The 23,362-nt window shown below is 54.9% G+C and overlaps 1 protein-coding gene across 7 annotated transcripts in view; it reads left to right on the forward strand.

Annotated features, from left to right (window-relative positions):
- The window catches only part of LOC137305173 (discoidin domain-containing receptor 2-like), a 149,619-nt gene that overhangs the window by 50,653 nt on the left and 75,604 nt on the right, over nt 1-23,362 (forward strand). For 2 of the 7 annotated variants that reach the window (XM_067973986.1, XM_067973991.1), the window contains exons 2-3: nt 3,719-3,931; nt 20,168-20,292. In XM_067973986.1, coding sequence (XP_067830087.1) covers nt 20,217-20,292 — 76 coding nt within the window. In that variant the 5' untranslated portion in view covers nt 3,719-3,931; nt 20,168-20,216. Of the gene's footprint in view, nt 1-3,718; nt 3,932-7,175; nt 7,211-7,558; nt 7,637-12,420; nt 12,510-14,260; nt 14,350-20,167; nt 20,293-23,362 lie in introns of those variants that run through there. The other 5 variants (XM_067973989.1, XM_067973988.1, XM_067973992.1 and 2 more) reach the window with 5 other exon arrangements.

The raw sequence follows: 23,362 nt of genomic DNA on the forward strand, positions 1-23,362 counted from the left end.
GTGTAGGAGAAGGGATTTAGTGGATTGGAATTCCATACATTGGGGGTGTAGGAGAAGGGATTTAGTGGATTGGAATTCCATACATTGGGGGTGTAGGAGAAGGGATTTAGTGGATTGGAATTCCATACATTGGGGGTGTAGGAGAAGGGATTTAGTGGATTGGAATTCCATACATTGGGGGTGTAGGAGAAGGGATTTAGTGGATTGGAATTCCATACATTGGGGGTGTAGGAGAAGGGATTTAGTGGATTGGAATTCCATACATTGGGGGTGTAGGAGAAGGGATTTAGTGGATTGGATTTCTATACATTGGGGGTGTAATATTAGGTGGCCGGGTGTAAAACTTTGGGGATAATTTTAACCTAACTCACCGGGCGAGAATCCCACTGGATCGGGTGGAACACGGATTTACACCCGTCCAAAATCACTCATTGACGTCAGCGGAGAGTAAAATCCAGTGTGAAAACAGCGTTGCACCCGATCCCGTCAGTTTCCCACCCGGCGAGTTAGGTTAAAATTGCCCCCCAGACATGGGTCCGACGCCAGTTTTCCATTCCCTCTACGCTGGCCTCGGAGAGCGGAATTTCAGCCCCCTCAGTAACGGCATCGATTAACACGGTTCGAGGCTGTAAATACCACAGGCAGAGTAACTCGAGAAGCTTGATAATCCTGTTAACAGTGCGACAGGTAAAGCCATGTTCGAACAGGATCAGGATTGGATCGAGCTGTGCGGACTCCCCCCCCCCCGATAATAGGATTGTGGGGGCAGGCAATTTCCTCCTTTTAAACCACACCGATATTTTTTTCTTCTCAATGTAAAGGGTTGCTTTTAAAAGCTGCCTGGAAACCGAACTGTGGCAGCGAGCCAATTGCGGAGTTTACAGAGCCGTCTTGATGCCAAGCTGACTCCTGTCGGCGGTTAGATTTTGAAAAGCCGCCCGAGTCCAAAGCGATCAATTAGCGGGGAGCCGATGACCGCCATTCCGACTTTCCGGGCCTTGGCGTGTTGGCCACGCAGGGAATCCCCCCAGCGGGGTTTGTGATTGCCCACCTACCCCCCCGCCGCCCCCCCCGGTAAAGCGGGATTTTCACCCTGGGCGCGCCCCGGTTAAAGTACAGAGAGAGACCCCTGTTTACGGATGGAAACCCTGCTGTCCGGGCTCTCGCCCCGAGTTCAAGCGCCCGCCCCTGACGAGAACAGTAGGGGGATCGCCAGTCCCTCGGGATTGTCCTGGAGCCTCCAGGAATTGAAGATTGATCTCCAGGGCACTGCTGCCAGCGAAACACCCAGGAGAATGAAATCACCGGGGACATTAAAAAAATGGCGTGTGTTTTTTAAAAATTTTCTTTGAACAATTTTCGTTTATTAGTTATAAAAAAAAAACACCCATTGGAGATGCGGTGGGGGGCGGGGGGATAAAGGGGCTGTTTGACTGAAATTGAGAATCATCTAATTGGGTATCGAAGAGTCTGTTCGCTTCTCAATTGGCTCGGGAAGGCAGTGCGCTGTGGGGAGAGACATGTTGGTAGACTGACGATGGAGGCGGGCAGTGGTAGACAAGAGATCATGTGATGAAACCTCCAGGAATACGTCCAACCAGAGTTGGCAACCCTAGGGAACAGGGAGGTGCCCGCTGGGAGTGGAGGGGGTCAGAAATCACGGCACCGCGATGCCCACGGTATCTGCGCCCACTGCGCGCCCTCTCGCGCGGGTGAGGGCCTAACTGGAACGCGAAAGTCGCCGTCTGATGATGTCATCCAGACTCCGACGCCATTTTAACCGCTTTCCCCGGGGGGGGGGGGGGGGGCCGGGGCCGAGGAGCGGCAGGTCCTAGATGCGGGGAATGCAGGGAAAGGTGTCAAACCGTTCGCGCACAGCAAGCTCCCACAAACAGCGATGAGGATCGGGCCACGGGATTTTTTTTTCTCCCCATCCACTGACGAATCGGGCTGGACCTCGGTTTAACGTCTCATCGAGAAGACGGCACCTCTGACAGTGCGGCACTCCCTCGGTGCTGGCACTGGGAGTGTCGGCCTGGATTTTGTGCTTAAGTCTCTGGAGCGGAGCTTCTGACCGAGAGACAGGAGTGCTACCATTAGCAGCACTAATGGATTTGAGGGGAATGAAATTCCGCAAGGATATTTTCCAGTGCGTTAAGGAAAATGTATTTTACTAAATTTTCATTCTCAAACCCCCAGTTTCTTTAATTTTACGACGCAGAGCAGAATATCACCCGCCCCCCCACCTTCCCTCCACCATTATCTAATTGGGCAGACAGCTCACTGGCCAAGTTCTGGGGGCAATTTTAACCTAACCCGCCCGTCGGGAAACGGACGGGATCAGGTGCGACGCTGGTCTCACACCCCGCCCGAGGCCAGCCAGCATCTCCTCTGGTGCTCTGCCCACATGACCGTTCTTCGCGAGTCCGGGCCTGTAAGTGTCAACGGGCTATTCAACCGTGAGAGGATGGGGGTTCACCCCCCCACCCCCCCACCCCGCCGAGTCCTGTCCCTATCCATACCCGGCATCCTCAATGATCGTAGATGCAACGGCGTCTGCCGGCCACTATATCGCGACAGTGAGCGCATTGTAGAATCATTTTTGCAGCAAAGAAGGAGGCCGCTCGGCCCATCGTACCTGTGTCAGCTCTCAAACAAAAAAAAAGACTTGCATTTATATAGCGCCTTTCACGACCCCAGGACGTCCCAAAGTGCTTTACAGCCAATGAAGTACCTTTGAAGTGTTGTCACTGTTGTAATCGCGACAGCCAATTTACGCACAGCAAGATTGAGATAATGACCAGATAATCTGTGATGTTGGTTGAGGGATGAATATTGGCCCAGGACAACGGGGAGAACTCCCCCCCCACCCCCCCCCCCCCCCCGCTCTTCTTGGAACAGTGTCACGGGATCTTCTACGTCCGCCTGAGAGGGGCAGACGGGGCCTCGGTTTAACGTCCCATCCGAAAGACGGCACCTCCGACAGTGCAGCGCTCCCTCGGTACCGCACTGGGAGTGTCGGCCTGGATTATGTGCCCAAGTCTCTGAGAGTGGGACTTAAGCCCATGATCGTCTGACTCGGACGCGAGACACCATTTCCCACTGAGCCACGGCTGACGCAGCAAGCAAGCCATCCACTTAGTCCCATTTCACCTGCTCCCCTTCTTTTCGCCTCCCCCCACCCCCCCCCCCCCAACCTCGTCCCCTTTAAACCCTGAAGCCAGTGAGGATCTGGCCAATTTGCCGGGTGCAACTGCCCCTTTAAGAGCTGCACTCTAAATTTCTCGTGTTACTTTCTCCAGCGAGGGTGGGAGTTTTTTTTGTTATCCCTTGTGGATTCCTACGTAAACGGCTTTTGTATCCCGGGAGCACCGAGTAGAACTCTTTGAAAGCGGGCGGGTTAATAGTTTAGCAATGCAATGTTTGAACAGGCAGCCAGCGCAAGCTGCCGAGCTGCACCTCACCCCCTCCTTTTCTCTCGTTGCTAAGAGTCAGAAACTCGTTTTCAAGTAGGCGGAATCCATCACCGCAGCTGGCAGCTGGGCGGAGCCTGCGGAGCTCTGATTGGTTCGGTCCAGCCCCCCCCCCCCGCCCTTCCCTGTACCCCCCCTCCTCCTCCCGGTCCGCCCCGAGCCAAGCCAGCATACATTAATGCTAATGAGTAAGCAGTTTGGTGCATGAGATAAGAGATGGGAGTTCTTTCTCACTCCCTGTGCAGGTCTCTCCTGGATTGCGCGGAGCTGGGCGCCTTGCTTTTAATCTCGTCCCACTCCTCGGATTTCGAAAGGGAGGATTAAGACCGGGTCGGAGATTAAGACCCCCGTCGCAGCTTAAGACCACCGAGACCGAGGGATTTGGGATTAAGCTTTAAAAGGAGCACTTGGAGCTGTGCTCAGGAGGGAGTGCTGCTGCTCTTTGGATTCTGCTCAAGGTAAAGTGCGTCCACCTCCCACTAAACTTTTACTCTGTCGCTCTCTTCTCCCCACCCCGCCCCCCCCCGCGAGAAGCATTTCTACAACCCTTCTCCCCCCCCCCCCGCCTCCGCGTCAGCCCCCACACCCCACCACACCTCCGATAGGGAAAGAAAGCAAGGCTCCAGGGATTCATTCCCACAAAGTCGCCTTCACCTCAAAAGAACCAGAGGCCAAGTGATGAACTGTTTCGTTTTTACGCAGCGAGTTGTGCTGATCTGGAACGCGCTGCCTGAAAGGGCGGTGGAGGCAGATTCGATAGTGACTTTCAAAAGGGGAATCGGATAAATACTTGAAAGGGGGGGAAATCTTTATTACAGGGCTATGGGGAAAGAGCAGGGGGGAGCGGGACTAATTGGATAGCTCTTTCCAAGAGCCAGCACAGGCACGATGGGCCGAATGGCTCCTCTTGTGCTGTACCTACTATGATGCCTTCCCGCTCATCCTCACTACAGGGGGAGGCGGCGGGGGGGGCCGGGGGGGGGTAGAAATATAATCGCGGGGTTAAAATCATTGTCTCCTGGCTTTATTCATGTGAGAGTAGCAATTAAAAGTTGCGCAGTTATTAACTGGATCTTTAAAGGGGCACTTTTCTTCCTCCCCTCGGTCTTTTCCAGCCGTGTCTGAACAACCGGTTCCACGGTTCTGTCAGAACGTTGTGGGTTCGAGTCCCCGCTCCGGGGGACTTGAGCGCAAAATCTAGGCCGACGCACCCAGTGCCAGAACTGAGGGAGAGCCGCACTGCCGGGAGGTGCCGACTTTCGGAGGAGGCGTTGAACCGAGGCCCTCTCGGGTGGGGGTAAAAGATCCCGCGGCCGCTATTTCGAAGAAGAGCAAGGTGGAGATCTCCCACCCCCCCCCCCCCCCACCCACCCTGGTGTCCTGGGGCCAATATTTATCCCTCAACCAACATCGCTAAAAAAGCAGATTATCTGGTCATTTATCACATTGCTGTTTGTGGGATCTTGCTGTGCGCAAATTGGCTGCCGTGTTTCCTGCATTACAACAGCGACTACGCTTCAGAAAGTACTTCATTGTAAAGCACTTTGGGACGTCCTGAGGTCATGAAAGGCACTGTATAAATGCAAGTACGTCCTTTCTTACCAGGACCACTGCATCGCCGTACCACGATTCAGCTTGACTCATCTTTGCCAAACCTTTCCGGGAGTTTTTCCAGGAAAACGGAAGACCCCTTCCTCTCCAGTCCTCGGCTGATCCCGGCCTCTGGATACTATTCTTTCTTTTCCCAAATCCCTGCTGTTGCTGGATTTGTAAATCGCGTCCAGGCTTGTACCTCTCAAACGTGTCTGCACAGAGCAGGAGCCCGGTGAGCTGAACCGCCTCAAACTTGTTTTTTTGTTCCCCCCTCTCATGTGCCAAAGAACTCTTCAAGACCAGTTGGTTCGAGCTAACCTCAAGTTTGACAACCTGCCGACAACCTGTAGTCAGGGACTCTGCAGCTGCGTTATGTTCTCGTCCTCCATCACTTCCGACTCGCCTGTTCCCAGCGGAGGGGATTAACCCTCTCACCCACCTCTCCCCACTCACAGTCAGACACCGGGCAGCCTGTTCCCAGTGGAGGGGATTAACCCTCTCACCCACCTCTCCCCATTCACCGTCAGTCACCGGGCAGCTTGTTCCCAGTGGAGGGGATTAAACCTCTCACCCACCTCTCCCCACTCACAGTCAGACACCGGGCAGCTTGTTCCCAGTGGAGGGGATTAACCCTCTCACCCACCTCTCCCCATTCACAGTCAGACACTGGGCAGCCTGTTCCCAGCGGAGGGGATTAACCCTCTCACCCACCTCTCCCCACTCACAGTCACTGGGCAGCCTGTTCCCAGCGGAGGGGATTAACCCTCTCACCCAGCCTTTTCACTTTCAGACAACCGAGCCAATCTGTTCCCACTGAGGGGGGTGGGTTGGAGTGGGGGGAGTTGCTGATTGAATCTGCTTGCCCATCTCCGCACATACAGAGTGAGGCACTGGACTGATTGTTCCGAGCAGAGAGGATAGACTATTCAGTTCCAGTTTGCTTTCAAGCACCTCAGTCCATTTTGATATATTTATTTTGCCCGAGACTTGACCATCGTGTAATTTCCTGACTCTTGGACAGCTCTGGCGGGTTTTCGTTTGTTTCGTTCTCATGTCGAATTTGGTCACAAGAAAGCAGCGAGTGGATTCTCCTTGACCGATTGCTCGGGCGGAGTGTTTCAGTCAGCGCAGGTCGGGCAGCGTTGCACATCTGGGTTTTAGTGTCAGCCGTGGTTCAGTGGGCAGTGCTCTCGCCTCTGAGCCAGACGGTCACGGGCTCACAGAGCCACACCAGAGCACAAAATCTAGGCTGACAGTCCCAGCGCGGTAACTGAGGGAGTGCTGCACCGTCAGAGATGCCGTCTTTCGGACGAGGTGTTAAACCGAGGCCCCGTCTTGCCCTCTCAGGTAAAAGATCCCACGGCCACTAGTCGAAGGTAAGTTCTCCCCGGTGTCCTGGGGCCAATATTGATCCCTCAACCAATATCACTAAAACAGATTATCTGGTCATTATCACATTGCTGTTTGTGGGATCTTGCTGTGCGCAAATTGGCTGCTGCGTTTCCTACATTACAACAGTGAAACAGGGTCCTCAGAGTTAAGCTATCGGCCCTGACATGCGATTTGTAAGAAGAACTTGCATTTATATAGCGCCTTTCACGACCTCAGGACGTCCTAAAACGCCTTACGGCCAATTAAGTACTTTTGAAGTGTAGTCACTGCAGCAGCCAATTTGGGCACAGCAAGATCCCACAAACAACAATGTGATAATGACCAGATAATCTTTTTTTAGCCATGTTGGTTGAGGGATAAATATTGGCCAGGACACCGGGCAGAACTCCACTGCTCTTCTTCGAAATAGCGGCCGCGGGATCTTTTACGCCCACCTGAGAGGGCAGACGGGGCCTCGGTTTAACGTCTCATCCAAAAGACGGCACCTCCGACAGTGCAGCGCTCCCTCAGTACTGCTTTGGAGTAACCCTCAAAACCACATCTGAAGTTTGAACAGGCTGCCCCTATAAAGTTTGGGATTACCCAAATCGAAATTTTTTAAAAAAAGGGCTAGCAGCAGAATGCAGAACGGGGTAAGGCGAGGGGGGAGGGGTGGGACTGAGGTTCGAGCTCTGTGCTTTGCTCCGCTGATGTCATTGAAAATTCACTGAGCACACGAATAATTAACACTTCAGCAACACAAGGCACAGCAGGTAAGTCGAAAAAAAATAGGCTTACGTTGTTGTCCGGGAAACTCTAAAATATATATAGATAGAGAGAGAGAGAGACAGAGAGGGGGGGTGATTTTTAACCCCGAGAACGGGTGGGTTGGGGGCGGGTGGGAGATGAAAATAGTCGTTTTTTTTTGGGTAGCAACCGCAAAATTTTCGGACTTTGCATTCGCCGACGTTAAACCCGGATATAAAGCCGGTTTGGGGTCGCGACCCAAAAAAAACCAACTATTTTCAACTCCCACCTGCCCCCAACCCACCCGTTCTTGGGGTCTAAAATCACCCCTCCCCCCACCCGAGAGACAGGGGAAGCACAACGAAGACGGAACGCATAGCAGCCTGATCAGAACCGTCTCAAAAGATCTTTACTCTAAATTCATCGTTGCGTGTCTCTGACCGGCTCTCAGAGTGAGTAAAGTATCCCCTAGTGATTAAAGAAAGCCCTCTTAGTTCAATAATGGCCAGTGGCCTTGAGTTTCCTAACGTTTTTTTAATGATTTTTAATGTCTAATCTTTAAATGGCAGCAGTTTCTTTTTCCCCTTTTCTCAGCAATGGGGGCCTTGTAAACCAAATTGATAGACAAGGCCTCAGAGCCTGACTGTTGCCGTAGTAACAGAAAGTTTGTCAGCCGCTTGTGCTCTCTGAGGTCGCACTGGGACACAGCGTAAAAATAATTATGTTTCTCAAGATGAAATACTTCTATTTTAATAGGAATACCTAAGAAGTTTCTTCTCGGTAGAAAAAAATTAAGTTGCATCGGCCTAATTGCCAACCGGCCAACTAGTTATCACAGTAACAGGAAATTAGGAACAGGAGTATCCCTATCTCTGTAACCCTCCTCCAGCCCTACAACCCTCCGAGATCTCTGCGCTCCTCCAATTCTGGCCTCTTGCGCATCCCCGATTTTAATCGCTCCTCCATTGGCGGCCGTGCCTTCAGCTGCCTGGTCCCGAAGCTCTTGTATTCCCTCCCTAAACCTCTCCGCCTCTCTCTCCTCCTTTAAGACGCTCCTTAAAACCTACCTCTTTGGCCAGGCTTTTGGTCACCTGTCCTAATATCTCCTCATGTGGCTCGGCGTCAAATTTTGTTTGAAAATCGCTCCTGCGAAGCGCCTTGGGGGCGTTTTACGATGTTAAAGGGGGCTATATAAATGCAAGTTGTTGTTTGAGAAAGCCATTCAGCCCCTCGGGCCTGCTCCGCCATTCAATTGGACCATGGCCTGATCTGTACCTCCACTCCATTTACCTGCCTTTGCTCCAGGTCCTTTGATACCCTCATCCAACAAAAATCTACCGACCTCAGTCTTAAAAGCTCCAATTGTCCCAGTGATTGCTGGGCATCGCGTTCCCCACTGTATTTGTTTAAATATTATAAAGGCAATGACGTATTGACCCCGATCGCCACGCGGGGCGCATTTGAGTCTTTACCACCTGCTTGTTAAACAGCCCCTGGGCAGAGTGCAGATGGGAAACCTGGTGCAGAGGATCGCAGGCCCCTTATAGAAACCGCCAGGTCTGGGTCAGACAATGACCTTTCACCCTCTGGGACTGGGTGGTACAGTGGGTCAGACACTGTCCTTTCCCCCTCGGGGACTGGGTGGTACAGTGGGTCAGACACTGACCTTTCCCCCTCTGGGACTGGGTGGTACAGTGGGTCAGACACTGACCTTTCCCCCTCTGGGACTGGGTGGGGCAGTGGGTCAGACACTGTCCTTTCCCCCTCTGGGACTGGGTGGTACAGTGGGTCAGACACTGACCTTTCCCCCTCTGGGACTGGGTGGTACAGTGGGTCAGACACTGACCTTTCCCCCTCTGGGACTGGGTGGGGCAGTGGGTCAGACACTGTCCTTTCCCCCTCTGGGACTGGGTGGTACAGTGGGTCAGACACTGACCTTTCCCCCTCTGGGACTGGGTGGTACAGTGGGTCAGACACTGTCCTTTCCCCCTCTGGGACTGGGTGGTACAGTGGGTCAGACACTGACCTTTCCCCCTCTGGGACTGGGTGGTACAGTGGGTCAGACACTGACCTTTCCCCCTCTGGGACTGGGTGGGGCAGTGGGTCAGACACTGTCCTTTCCCCCTCTGGGACTGGGTGGTACAGTGGGTCAGACACTGACCTTTCACCCTCCAGGACTGGGTGGGGCAGTGGGTCAGACACTGTCCTTTCCCCCTCGGGGACTGGGTGGTACAGTGGGTCAGACACTGACCTTTCCCCCTCTGGGACTGGGTGGGGCAGTGGGTCAGACACTGACCTTTCACCCTCTAGGACTGGGTGGGGCAGTGGGTCAGACACTGTCCTTTCCCCCTCTGGGACTGGGTGGTACAGTGGGTCAGACACTGTCCTTTCCCCCTCTGGGACTGGGTGGTACAGTGGGTCAGACACTGTCCTTTCCCCCTCTGGGACTGGGTGGTGCAGTGGGTCAGACACTGTCCTTTCCCCCTCTGGGACTGGGTGGTGCAGTGGGTCAGACACTGTCCTTTCCCCCTCTGGGACTGGGTGGTGCAGTGGGTCAGACACTGAGGCTCCCTCTCTCTCTCTCTCTCTCTTTCTCTTTTTCTCTCTCTCTCTTTCTCTCTTCTATTCAACCTGTATTGGGAACTGCATTTCCAGCAGTGAGATCATCAACATGATGAGCAATAAAAAATAAAAGTTTTATTTTGGAGGCCAGTGTGGGTGAAAGCTACTGATTCACAGGTGCCAGTTTTTAAAGTCATTCTCACGTGCTCCTGATTGACCAGTTGATCGCTGAATGGTTTTCAGAACAGGCGGGCATGAGTCATGGAGTGATGTCAGCTCTGGTGAAAGGGACCTTTGTGTGATTAACAGCCTGAACAGAAGCAGCACTGAATTGAACTGAAACTACCTGCACTTGCAACAATCCCAAATATAGACGACGAATTCGATGGGGAAAGAAAGAAATTGCATTTATATGGCGCCTTTCACGACCTCAGGACGTCCCAAAGCGCTTTACAGCCATTGAAGTACTTTTTTTGAAGTGTTGTAATGCAGGGAAACGCAGTGGCCAATTTGCGCACAGCAAGATCCCACAAGCAGCAATGTGAGGAATGATCAGATAATCTGTTCCTTTAGTGACGTTGGTTGAGGGATAAATATTGGCCCAGGACAACGGGGAGAACTCCACCTGCTCGATATCTGTTACAGGCAATTCCCGGCCTGTTTATTTCCATGGTTTGTGAAGAGGTCCCTGGATGACACCAGGTGATGCTGCTGAAATGTCTGACAGCTTTCAGGGTGGGGTGGGAACGAGCTTTACATATAACTGCCCTTGGTTAGACCACACTCGGAGTACCGTGCCCAGTTCTGGCCTCCGTGTTACAAAAAGGAGATAGAGGCACTGGAGAAGGTGCAAAGGAAAATGATTTACCAGAACCGACGGGGAGCAAAGGCTGAACAGGCCGGGGCTCTTTCCTCTAGAACAGAGAAGACTGAGGGGTGACCTGATGGAGGTCTTTAAGATTATGAAAGGGTTTGTTGGGATAGACGTAGAGAAGCTGTTTCCACTTGTGGGGGAGACCAAAACTAGGGGCCATAAATATAAGATAGTCACTGATAAATCCAATTGGGAATTCAGGAGAAACTTCTTTACCCAGAGAGTGGTGAGAATGTGGAACTCGCTCCCACAAGGAGTAGTTGAGGCGAATAGCACAGATGTATTTAAGGGGAAGCTGGATAAACACATGAGGGAGAAAGGAATAGGCTATGCTGATAGGGTGAGATGGAGTAGGGAGGGAGGAGGCTCGTGAGGAGCATTAATACTGGCATGGACCCGTTGGGCCGAATGGCCTGTTTCTGTGCTGTAAAGTTCTACGCAATGTTTCAAATGGGAGGGGGAGTGGGAGGGGTTTGTGCCGGGACCACCTGACGACATGTCTGCTCGGTTTTCCCCCTCCAGCCCGGAGGGAAGCGGTGAGTCTCAGCCCGGCCGAGATCAGGCGCTCGGCCAAGGTTGGGGGGCGCGGGGGGGAAGGGGCCCGATCTTAAATCCTGCCGATCTGTGTGGCTGACGGACCAACATGCAATCATTAGATGTGCTGCCGTGCTGAGCACATTCACCGGGGAAGGTTGGGCAGGTGGCTAGAGACCGGGCAGGTGTCAGCTGTGGCTCGCCCTCTGACCCCTGAGTCAGACGGTGATGGGTTCAAGTCCCACTCTGCAGACTTGAGCAAAAAAAAAATCTAGGCTGAGCCTCCCAGCGCAGCGCTGAGGGAGAGCCGCACTGCCGGAGGTGCCGTCTTTCGGATGAGACGTTAAACCGAGGCCCCGTCTGCCCCTCTCAGGTGGGCGCAAAAGATCCCACGGCCACTATTTCCAAGAAGAGCAGGGGGGAGTTCTCCCCGGTGTCCTGGGCCAATATTCATCCCTCAACCAACAATCAATAAAAAAAAACAGATGATCTGGTCATTGCTGTTTGCGGGATCTTGCTGTGCGCAAATGGGCTGCCGCATTTCCCTACATTACAACAGTGACCGCACTTTGAAAGCACTTCATTGGCTGTATAAAGCGCTTTGGGACGTCCTGAGGTCGTGAAAGGCGCTATATAAATGCAGGCCCTTTCTTTCTTTCTCGCCTCTGACAATATCCGCCTGAGAAATAAAAGTTAGTGGGTATTTCAGAGCTCAGCTAACGAAGGGTGTGTTGAATACCTGAAGCGGACAGACTATAGCTTGGCCAGAATCCCCAGGCTAAGCATGTCCACAGCCTGGCAAAGAGCGCGTACTCGATCTGCAAGTTTGTTCGGGTTTTATTTTCTCAGTTCTCTTGCACTATTATTCGTCAGACACTTCCCATCGCTGTGCTGACTCAGGACGCTAGCAAGGAATGTGAGGCTGGTCAGGAAGAAATAAGCCTCTTGTATCCCAGCATAAACAAAACAGAGCGACCTCTCAGCTTCTGGGCCAGTTTATCTCTGGCAGCGGTGGGGGGGGAACTCAGAAGCAGGAGAAGCAAAGCACAGAGCTCGCTGTTCACGCTCGGCCAACCTGTTTATTTCAATTCAGGCCGCACCTGTCAGGAGAGGCGGACCGAAGGCTTGCGTTAACTCTTTCAGCGCTGGAATCGCAGGGGGTGGGGGGAACAACCTAGCCAAGGATATCACCTCTTGCTCATTTGCCTCTCAGAGCGAGCAAAGTGTCAGGGTCGAGCTCGCTCGTAACCGTTATTGTTTTCTGAAAGAACGAGTCGCTGTTTATCCAAGAGGGAAAGAGCGGCTGGCTGTTTTAGCCTGTGTGAACCGCACAGAGTTGCTGCTTGTACAGCCAGGTAAGAACTACTTCTTCATCTGTTTGGCCGCCAGGCTAAGAGTTACTCTCTGCTTAACTGTACAAAGTAATCGTCTGCTGGTGGTGAGACTTGCCCGTTTTGGACTCGCTGCTTTATTCGACGCGGCCGGGTTTGGATTGTTTTGTGAGAGGAGGCGAGCTTTTACCAAATGACCTGCTGATATTCTCTGTCCCTCCTGGCCGGCCTCCCGCCTTCCACCCTCCGTAGACTTGAGCTCGCCCAAAACCCCGCTCGCACCAACTCCCCTTCACCCATCACCCCCCCCCGTGCTCGCTGACCGACATTGTCTCCCGGTCTGGCAACACCTCGATTTTAAAATTCTCATCCTTGTGTTCAAACCCCTCCACGGCCTCGCCCCCACTCCCCATCTCTGTAACCTCCATCCAACCCTCCGAGATCTCTGCGCTCCTCCAATTCTGGCCTCTCGCGCATCCCTGATTTCAATCGCTCCACCGTTGGCGGCCGTGCCTTCAGCTGCCTGGGCCCTAAGCTCTGGAATTCCCTCCCTGAACCTCTCTGTCCCTCTACATATCTCCTCCTTTGAGAAACTCCTTAAAAACTATCTCTTTGACCCAGCTTTTGGTCACCTGTCCTAATATCTCCTTATGTGGCTCGGTGTCAAATTTTGTTTGATAATCGCTCCTGTGAAGCGCCTTGGGATATTTTTACAACGTTAAAGGCGCTATATAAATGCAAGTTGTTGTTGCCTAGGCTCACGCATGGCCGAATGGGTGAAGTCCTGAAATGCTGCTGGTTCCTCAAGCAGCCATACATCCGATGTGAGGCAACTGGGGAGTGAGATCAGTCTTGGGCTGTAGAGCAAAATAGTCCATGACGAATTGGCCGTCTCGTTTCACACACCGCCTGAGGTCAATGGGGCGGATCTTGACTTTGTTCGACAGCGTAAAACAGGCGATAGCAAATCAGCAGCCCGTTTTACACCTCTCCCGATTTACGTCTCTCCGCAATCGAAATCAGTGGAAATAAAAACCGGGAGAGCCGTGAAATGGGCTGTCAGTTCACTCCCACCTGTTTTACACTATCGCTCCCATTTTTTCTGTGCTCGCCGCGCCCAGGAAAATCACCCCTTAAATTTAAGGGCCCTGAAATTCCTCGGTGGGGGGTGGGGGAGGGTGGTGGGAGGCCGCCTGCCTTAACTGCGGTGGGAGATCGGCTGAGAAAGAAGGAACTTGCATTTATATAGCACCTTTCACGGCCTCCGGACGTCCCAAAGCGCTTCGCAGCCAATGAAGTACTTTTGAAGTGTAGTCACTGTTGTTATGTAGGAAACGCAGCAGCCAATTTGCGCACAGCAAGATCCCACAAATGTGATAATGAGGAGGTAATCTGTTTTAGTGATGTTGGTTAAGGGATTAATATTGTTCAGGACACCGGGGGGGGGAGAACTCCCCCGCTCTTCGTCAAAATGGTGCCATTAAACCCCGGTTTAACATCACATCCAAAAGACGGCACCTCCGACAGTGTGGCACTCCCCCGGTACTGGCAACCGGGAGTGTCGGCCTAGATTTCTGTGATCAGGTCTCTGGAGTGGGACCTGAACCCACGACCTCTGACTCTGAGGTGAGAGTGCTACCCAATGAACATGGGACAGTCTGCTTGACAAAAAAAAAACCCGACGAGCAGCAGCCCCGGGACTCCGGCAGCTACAGGGTTAACCCCTGGGCCTGTGGCCTGCAGAGCTCCAGATACACAAACGTGTTTACCTGCAGCCAGAAGACTGGGGAGCCGCAGCTCGAGCCTTGGGGGAGCGGCTGTGGACTGTGTGGAGTGCTCACAGCCGCCTCTCGCTCCCACAGTGGTGAGGGAGCTGATTCCGAGGCCGGCCTCAAACTATTTTTAGACGTTTGACCTTTAGGAGGGAGGGAGAGAGAGAGAGAGAGGGGAAAAACAAGAAGAGAGATCTAAGAAAAGCTCTTGTAGGAGCAAAGGTCGGATCTGCAGTTGCCTTAATTTCCCACTCCAGAGGCTTCAGCACATAATCCAGACGGACGCTCCCAGTGCAGTACTGAGGGAGCGCCGCGCTGTCGGAGGGTCGGTACTGAGGGAGCGCCGCGCTGTCGGAGGGTCGGTACTGAGGGAGCGCCGCGCTGTCGGAGGGTCGGTGCTGAGGGAGCGCCGCGCTGTCGGAGGGTCAGTACTGAGGGAGCGCCGCGCTGTCGGAGGGTCAGTACTGAGGGAGCGCCGCGCTGTCGGAGGGTCGGTACTGAGGGAGCGCCGCGCTGTCGGAGGGTCGGTACTGAGGGAGCGCCGCGCTGTCGGAGGGTCAGTACTGAGGGAGCGCCGCGCTGTCGGAGGGTCAGTACTGAGGGAGCGCCGCGCTGTCGGAGGGTCGGTACTGAGGGAGCGCCGCGCTGTCGGAGGGTCGGTACTGAGGGAGCGCCGCGCTGTCGGAGGGTCGGTACTGAGGGAGCGCCGCGCTGTCGGAGGGTCAGTACTGAGGGAGCGCCGCACTGTCGGAGGGTCAGTACTGAGGGAGCGCTGCACTGCCGGAGGGTCAGTACTGAGGGAGCGCCGCACTGTCGGAGGGTCAGTACTGAGGGAGCGCCGCACTGTCGGAGGTGCAATCTTTCAGATGAGATGTTAAACCGAGGCCCCGTCTGCCCTCTTAGGTGGACACAAAAGATCCCATGGCACTTTTTCCAAGAAGAGCAGAGGAGTTCTCCCTGGAGTCCTGGCCAATATTTATCCCTCAACCAACATCAATAAAACAGATTATCTGGTCAATGTCACATTGCTGTCTGTGGGATCTTGCTGTGCGCAAATTGGCTGCTGCGTTTCCTACATTACAACAGTGACTACACTTCAAAAAAAAGAATTTTATTGGCTTTAAAGCGCTTTGGGACATCTTGAGGTTGTGAAAGGCGCTATATAAATGCAAGTTCTTTCTTACTTGACAGTTTATTTACAGAAACAGCCCTCCCCCTCCCCCTCCTCTCCCCCTCCCCTCCCCCTCCTCTCCCCCTCCCCCTCCCCCTCCCGTCTTGCACCCCTCACCAGCTGGACCCTCTTGTAAAAAAAACAGCTGGCAGGCACCAAGGCCGTGAATCCCCACAGGTGCCAGATGTTGAGTCAGGGCGTTTCCTGGTTAGCACAAGGGCCCTGCCCCTCAACCCTCCGTCCGGGTTCAAAACTTAAATTAAATTCGTCCTCAGGATGCGGGCGTCGCTGGCAAAGGCCGGCATTTATTGCCCGTCAATAATACAGCCGAGCGGCATGGGCTCGGCCACTTCAGAGGGCGGTCACGAGCCAGCCATGTTGGGTGTGGGACTGGACCCACGTCCAGGTCAGATTGGGTTGAGGACGGCAGGTTTCCTTCCCCAAAGGGAACCCCGTTGGGGTTTTTTTTTGTTTAAAACGACAAAATCCGACAGCTTCACGGTCACTTTTACTGATGCCGGCTTTTATTTTTCATTTCTGCATTTATTTAACGGAGCGTTTCTCCCACTGCGTTGTCCACCTGCCTGCTTTTCACTGGACTGCCCGCCCGGTGTTTGACTGGACTGGCTGAAGGTTTCTACAATGGGGGTGACATTGGACGTGGGCAGGAGACACACAACAGGTGGAATCGAATTTGCTGCCGTTATACCGCAAGCCGAGCAGCCAATTCTATCGAAGTCAACGGGACTGAACACTTGGCGGGGTGGCTGATTTAGACTTCAGATTGGGACGTGCCCCTCAGTATTAACAATGGGCAGTGGCCTCACTCCATCTATCTCTGCGCCTTTGGAAAGTTGCCGAATTCCGTTCCCCGTCCCCGAACGCCCTCGTTTGAAAAGCCTCATGGGTTCTGGCCGATATCCGCAGGACTACGGACAGTACCGAGGGAGTGCTGCACTGTCGGAGGTGCCGTCTTTCAGATAAGATGTTAAACGATGGCCCCGTCTGCCCTCTCAGGTGGATGTAAAAGATCCCACGACACTATTTGACGAAGAGCAGGGGTGCTCTCCCTGGTGTCCTGGCCAGTGTTAATCCCCGAACCAACATCACTGAGAAAAACAGATTATCTGGTTATTATCACATTGCTGTTTGTGGGATCTTGCTGTGCGCAAATTGGTTGCCCTGTTTCCTACATTGCAATGGTGACTACACTTCATAAAGTACTTCATTAGCTGTAAAGCACTTTGGGACGTCCTGAGGTTGTGAAAGGTGCTATATAAATGCAAGTTCTTGCTTTGTTTCTTACAAAACTAATTGCCCTCTCCCTCAAATCTCCTTTACATTTGTCCACACTACCTGCCTCTTGGACCTGCCCATTCCACACATCCATTCACCCTCTGCGTAAAGCAGTCACCTCAAAGCGTGGTCGGCAAGATAATGTCGGATGAGGAAGGCCATTTGGCCCATCCAGATCGGTCCTACACTCTCCCGCACCCCCTAACTGCTGCATCTAGATGATTCCGAGGTTTTCGACCTCCACCTCTCGATCTGGGAGTCCGCTGATCACTCTCTGGGGGTGACGGTGACTTTGGGCGACGGTCTCAAACAGGCGAAATCGAATTAACCGCCTGTCGCTCACCTCTCCCGATTTTTATTTACTTAATTGACCGCAATGGGAATTAAAATCGGGCGAGATGTGTAATGGCGGTCTGATCTGATGGCGCCCATTTTACACTATGGTCCAAGGTCAAAGTTGCCTCCCTCTGTTTGAAGGAATTCCTGATCTGTCTTAAGCTTACCTTATCTTAGCTTGGACCTGCTATCCCCCTTATCCTAGTCTCTCATTTCAAATTACTGCAATTACCCACATTTGCCTCTTTAATTGCGTTAACTATCTTTTATAACTCCAGAAGAGGGCCGCAAAGATGCCTCCTCTCCCAGCTGATGAAGCCCGCCTTTCTCCAGCCCATTCCTCGCGAGTTGAGGGTTGTATTTGGTGGGTGAGGGAGGATCGGTGGGGGATGTCGCAGGAACTTCAAAGCAATCCCACAGGAAAAAATCTGTGTGCGGCTCTCGAAAATCTGGGTTTAGTTCCGATGAATTCCCTGCAGCGATCCAATCTGACAGCAGCTCTTTAACAGAAAAAAGCCACGGTCGGGAGTGGAGCCTGTAAGTCTGTGCTCCTCTCTGAGACTGAGGTTTGCGTGGAAGGCTGATTAAGGGATTCGTGTCCTTTTGATGCTCGGCTGTGTTGGACTCTTTAATTTCACAGCTGCTGTTCAATTACCTCAGTGTGTGTCTGCAGTTCAGGTGCCCTAGGAAGGAGAGAAAGGAAGGAAGGTACGAATGGAAGGAAAGATAGGAAGAAAGAAAGAACGTGCATTTATATAGCGCCTTTCACGACCTCAGGACGTCCCAAAGCGCTTTACAGCCAATGAAGTACTTCTGAAGTGTAGTCACTGTGGGGAATGCAGCAGCGAGTTTTTGCTGTCGCACATTTCTCGTGATTCTCATGTGTAACACTTCAGGCGACGCTCGTGTGTAACACCTCCCGTGACGCTCGTGTGTAACACCTCCCGTGATGCTCGTGTGTTACACTTCCCCTTCATGTGTAACACCTCCCGTGATGCTCGTGTGTTACACTTCCCCTTCATGTGTAACACTTCCCGTGACACTCGTGTGTTACACTTCCCCTTCATGTGTAACACTTCCCGTGACGCTCGTGCGTTACACTTCCCGTGACGCTCGTGCGTTACACTTCCCATTCATGTGTAACACTTCCCATGACGCTCATGCGTCACACTTCCCGTGACGCTCGTGCGTTACACTTCCCATTCATGTGTAACACTTCCCGTGACGCTCGTGCGTTACACTTCCCGTGACGCTCGTGCGTTACACTTCCCCTTCATGCGTCACACTTCCCGTGACGCTCGTGTGCCACACTTCCCGTGACGCTCGTGTGTTACACTTCCCATTCATGTGTAACACTTCCCGTGACGCTCGTGCGTTACACTTCCCCTCCATGTGTAACACTTCCCGTGACGCTCGTGCGTTACACTTCCCCTCCATGTGTAACACTTCCCGTGACGCTCGTGCGTTACACTTCCCGTGACGCTCGTGCGTTACACTTCCCATGACGCTCGTGCGTTACACTTCCCCTTCATGTGTAACACTTCCCGTGACGCTCGTGCGTTACACTTCCCCTCCATGTGTAACACTTCCCATGACACTCGTGCATCACACTTCCCCTCCATGTGTAACACTTCCCGTGACACTCGTGCATCACACTTCCCCTCCATGTGTAACACTTCCCGTGACACTCGTGCATCACACTTCCCCTCCATGTGTAACACTTCCCGTGACACTCGTGCATCACACTTCCCCTTCATGTGTAACACTTCCCGTGACGCTCGTGCGTTACACTTCCCGTGACGCTCGTGCATTACACTTCCCCTCCATGTGTAACACTTCCCGTGACACTCGTGCATCACACTTCCCCTTCATGTGTAACACTTCCCGTGACGCTCGTGCGTTACACTTCCCCTTCATGTGTAACACTTCCCGTGACGCTCGTGCATCACACTTCCCCTTCATGCGTCACACTTCCCGGGACACTCGTGTGTAACACTTCCCGGGATACCCGTGCGACACAATTCCCGTGACGCTCCTGCGTCACACTTCCCGTGTCACCTAATCATAGTTAAATTTATCCTCGACGAATTTGCGAGGCAGATTTATTCTCGCGCACCTGATTGGCTCGTTGCGCCCACGTGATTGGCTCTCCCAACCTGGTCCTGCCAAATCCCAATCCCCAATTCCTCAAGAACTGCAGCCGACCAATTGAAAAGCAAATTCAAACAAACTGAGAAGCAACTTTTTTTTTATTCGTTCATTGGATGTGGGCGTCGCTGGCGAGGCCGGCATTTATTGCCCATCCCTAATTGCCCTTGAGAAGGTGGTGGTGAGCCGCCTTCTTGAACCGCTGCAGTCCATGTGGTGAAGGTTCTCCCACAGTGCTGTTAGGAAGGGATTTCCAGGATTTTGACCCAGCGACGATGAAGGAACGGCCGATATATTTCCAAGTCGGGATGGTGTGTGACTTGGAGGGGAACGTGCAGGTGGTGTTGTTCCCATGTACCTGCTGCTCTTGTCCTTCTAGGTGGTAGAGGTCGCGGGTTTGGGAGGTGCTGTCGAAGAAGCCTTGGCGAGTTGCTGCAGTGCATCCTGTGGATGGTACACACTGCAGCCACAGTGCGCCGGTGGTGAAGGGAGTGAATGTTTAGGGTGGTGGATGGGGTGCCAATCAAGCGGGCTGCTTTACCTTGGATGGTGTCGAACTTCTTGAGTGTTGTTGGAGCTGCACTCATCCAGGAAAGTGGAGAGTATTCCATCACACTCCTGACTTGTGCCTTGTAGATGGTGGAAAGGCTTTGGGGAGTCAGGAACTGAACAGCCCAAAGATGGGCCTAACTGTAGGAAAGTTTCAACTTTTTAATGAATGGGTCTTGCAATGAGGATAACTCACACTGTCTCCCTGTTGTGGGTCAGCTGGTAGTCATAGAAACCACCCGGCCTTTATTTCCATTCAAACGGGCAGTATCCATAACATGCGAGTTATCCATAAGATAGGAGTTGAGGTACAGATCTAACAGAGTGACGGTACGGGCTCAAGGGGCTGAATGGCCCACTCCTCTTTCTAACATGAATGGCACTGAATCGTTCCTTCCTTCTGTTTCCAGAAATGAGGAGCTTCTAACGGATCCGCACGGTCTGCGCCGCGGTGCAATCATGGGACCCACAATCCCTTTCTTCTTCCTGTTGGTGGGGATGTCCAGCAGTCCATCGGGAGCCCAGGTGAACCTGGGTAAGTGTCTCTCGCCCGCGGACCCCCCACCCCAACACCTTTCGTGGCGGGGCCACGGGGGGGAAGGAAAAGAACTCGCCTTTCTTTCTATATCGCGCCCTTTCGACACCCGCCACCGCCAAGAACGTTTCACGCGGACACGGGGATGGGGGTGAGGAGGGTGGAGGAGGAGGAGGAGGGGGGAATGGGGGTGAGGAGGGTGGAGGAGGAGGAGGAGGGAATGGGGGTGAGGAGGGTGGAGGAGGAGGAGGAGGGAATGGGGGTGAGGAGGGTGGAGGAGGAGGAGGAGGGGATGGGGTGAGGAGGGTGGAGGAGGAGGAGGGAATGGGGGGTGAGGAGGGTGGAGGAGGAGGAGGAGGAGGAGGGAATGGGGGTGAGGAGGGTGGAGGAGGAGGAGGAGGAGGAGGAGGGAATGGGGGTGAGGAGGGTGGAGGAGGAGGAGGAGGGGGGAATGGGGGTGAGGAGGGAGGAGGAGGAGGAGGAGGAGGGGGTGGGGGTGAGGAGGGTGGAGGAGGAGGAGGAGGGGATGGGGGTGAGGAGGGAGGAGGAGGAGGGGGTGGGGTGAGGAGGGTGGAGGAGGAGGAGGAGGGAATGGGGTGAGGAGGGTGGAGGAGGAGGAGGAGGGGATGGGGTGAGGAGGGTGGAGGAGGAGGAGGGAATGGGGGGTGAGGAGGGTGGAGGAGGAGGAGGAGGAGGAGGGAATGGGGGTGAGGAGGGTGGAGGAGGAGGAGGAGGAGGAGGAGGGAATGGGGGTGAGGAGGGTGGAGGAGGAGGAGGAGGGGGGAATGGGGGTGAGGAGGGAGGAGGAGGAGGAGGAGGAGGGGGTGGGGGTGAGGAGGGTGGAGGAGGAGGAGGAGGGGATGGGGGTGAGGAGGGAGGAGGAGGAGGGGGTGGGGTGAGGAGGGTGGAGGAGGAGGAGGAGGAGGAGGGAATGGGGTGAGGAGGGTGGAGGAGGAGGAGGAGGGGATGGGGTGAGGAGGGAGGAGGAGGAGGGGATGGGGTGAGGGGGTGGAGGAGGAGGAGGAGATGGGGTGAGGACGGTGGAGGAGGAGGAGGTGGGGATGGGAGTGAGGGGCTGTTGGTGGAGGAGGAGGAGGAGGGGATGGGGTGAGGAGGGAGGAGGAGGAGGAGGATGGAATGGGGGTGAGGAGGGAGGAGGAGGAGGAGGGAATGGGGGTGAGGAGGGTGGAGGAGGAGGAGGAGGAGGAGGAGGGAATGGGGGTGAGGAGGGTGGAGGAGGAGGAGGAGGGGGGAATGGGGGTGAGGAGGGAGGAGGAGGAGGAGGAGGAGGGGGTGGGGGTGAGGAGGGTGGAGGAGGAGGAGGAGGGGATGGGGGTGAGGAGGGAGGAGGAGGAGGGGGTGGGGTGAGGAGGGTGGAGGAGGAGGAGGAGGGAATGGGGTGAGGAGGGTGGAGGAGGAGGAGGAGGGGATGGGGTGAGGAGGGTGGAGGAGGAGGAGGGAATGGGGGGTGAGGAGGGTGGAGGAGGAGGAGGAGGAGGAGGGAATGGGGGTGAGGAGGGTGGAGGAGGAGGAGGAGGAGGAGGAGGGAATGGGGGTGAGGAGGGTGGAGGAGGAGGAGGAGGGGGGAATGGGGGTGAGGAGGGAGGAGGAGGAGGAGGAGGAGGGGGTGGGGGTGAGGAGGGTGGAGGAGGAGGAGGAGGGGATGGGGGTGAGGAGGGAGGAGGAGGAGGGGGTGGGGTGAGGAGGGTGGAGGAGGAGGAGGAGGAGGAGGGAATGGGGTGAGGAGGGTGGAGGAGGAGGAGGAGGGGATGGGGTGAGGAGGGAGGAGGAGGAGGGGATGGGGTGAGGGGGTGGAGGAGGAGGAGGAGATGGGGTGAGGACGGTGGAGGAGGAGGAGGTGGGGATGGGAGTGAGGGGCTGTTGGTGGAGGAGGAGGAGGAGGGGATGGGGTGAGGAGGGAGGAGGAGGAGGAGGATGGAATGGGGGTGAGGAGGGAGGAGGAGGAGGAGGGAATGGGGGTGAGGAGGGTGGAGGAGTAGGAGGAGGGAATGGGGGTGAGGAGGGAGGAGGAGGAGGAGGAGGGGATGGGGTGAGGAGAGAGGAGGAGGAGGGGATGAGGGTGAGGAGGGTGGAGGAGAAGGAGGAGGAGGAGGGGATGGGGTGAGGAGGGTGGAGGAGGAGGAGGAGGGGATGGGGTGAGGAGGGTGGAGGAGGAGGGGGGATGGGGTGAGGAGGGAGGAGGAGGAGGGGATGAGGGTGAGGAGGGTGGAGGAGGAGGAGGGGATGGGGTGAGGAGGGAGGAGGAGGAGGAGGGGATGGGGTGAGGAGGGTGGAGGAGGGGATGGGGATGAGGAGGGAGGAGGAGGAGGAGGATGGAATGGGGGTGAGGAGGGAGGAGGAGGAGGAGGGAATGGGGGTGAGGAGGGTGGAGGAGTAGGAGGAGGGAATGGGGGTGAGGAGGGAGGAGGAGGAGGAGGAGGGGATGGGGTGAGGAGAGAGGAGGAGGAGGGGATGAGGGTGAGGAGGGTGGAGGAGAAGGAGGAGGAGGAGGGGATGGGGTGAGGAGGGTGGAGGAGGAGGAGGAGGGGATGGGGTGAGGAGGGTGGAGGAGGAGGGGGGATGGGGTGAGGAGGGAGGAGGAGGAGGGGATGAGGGTGAGGAGGGTGGAGGAGGAGGAGGGGATGGGGTGAGGAGGGAGGAGGAGGAGGAGGGGATGGGGTGAGGAGGGTGGAGGAGGGGATGGGGATGAGGAGGGTGGAGGAGGAGGGGATGGGGTGAGGAGGGAGGAGGAGGAGGAGGGGATGGGGTGAGGAGGGTGGAGGAGGAGGGGATGGGGTGAGGAGGGAGGAGGAGGAGGAGGGGATGGGGTGAGGAGGGTGGAGGAGGAGGAGGGGATGGGGTGAGGAGGGTGGAGGAGGAGGGGATGGGGTGAGGAGGGAGGAGGAGGGGATGGGGTGAGGAGGGTGGAGGAGGAGGAGGGGATGGGGATGAGGAGGGTGGAGGAGGAGTGGATGGGGTGAGGAGGGAGGAGGAGGAGGAGGGGATGGGGTGAGGAGGGTGGAGGAGGAGGGGATGGGGTGAGGAGGGAGGAGGAGGAGGAGGAGGAGGG

The sequence above is a fragment of the Heptranchias perlo genome, chromosome 39 (assembly GCF_035084215.1).
Source record: "Heptranchias perlo isolate sHepPer1 chromosome 39, sHepPer1.hap1, whole genome shotgun sequence".
In the NCBI taxonomy this organism is placed as follows: domain Eukaryota; kingdom Metazoa; phylum Chordata; class Chondrichthyes; order Hexanchiformes; family Hexanchidae; genus Heptranchias; species Heptranchias perlo.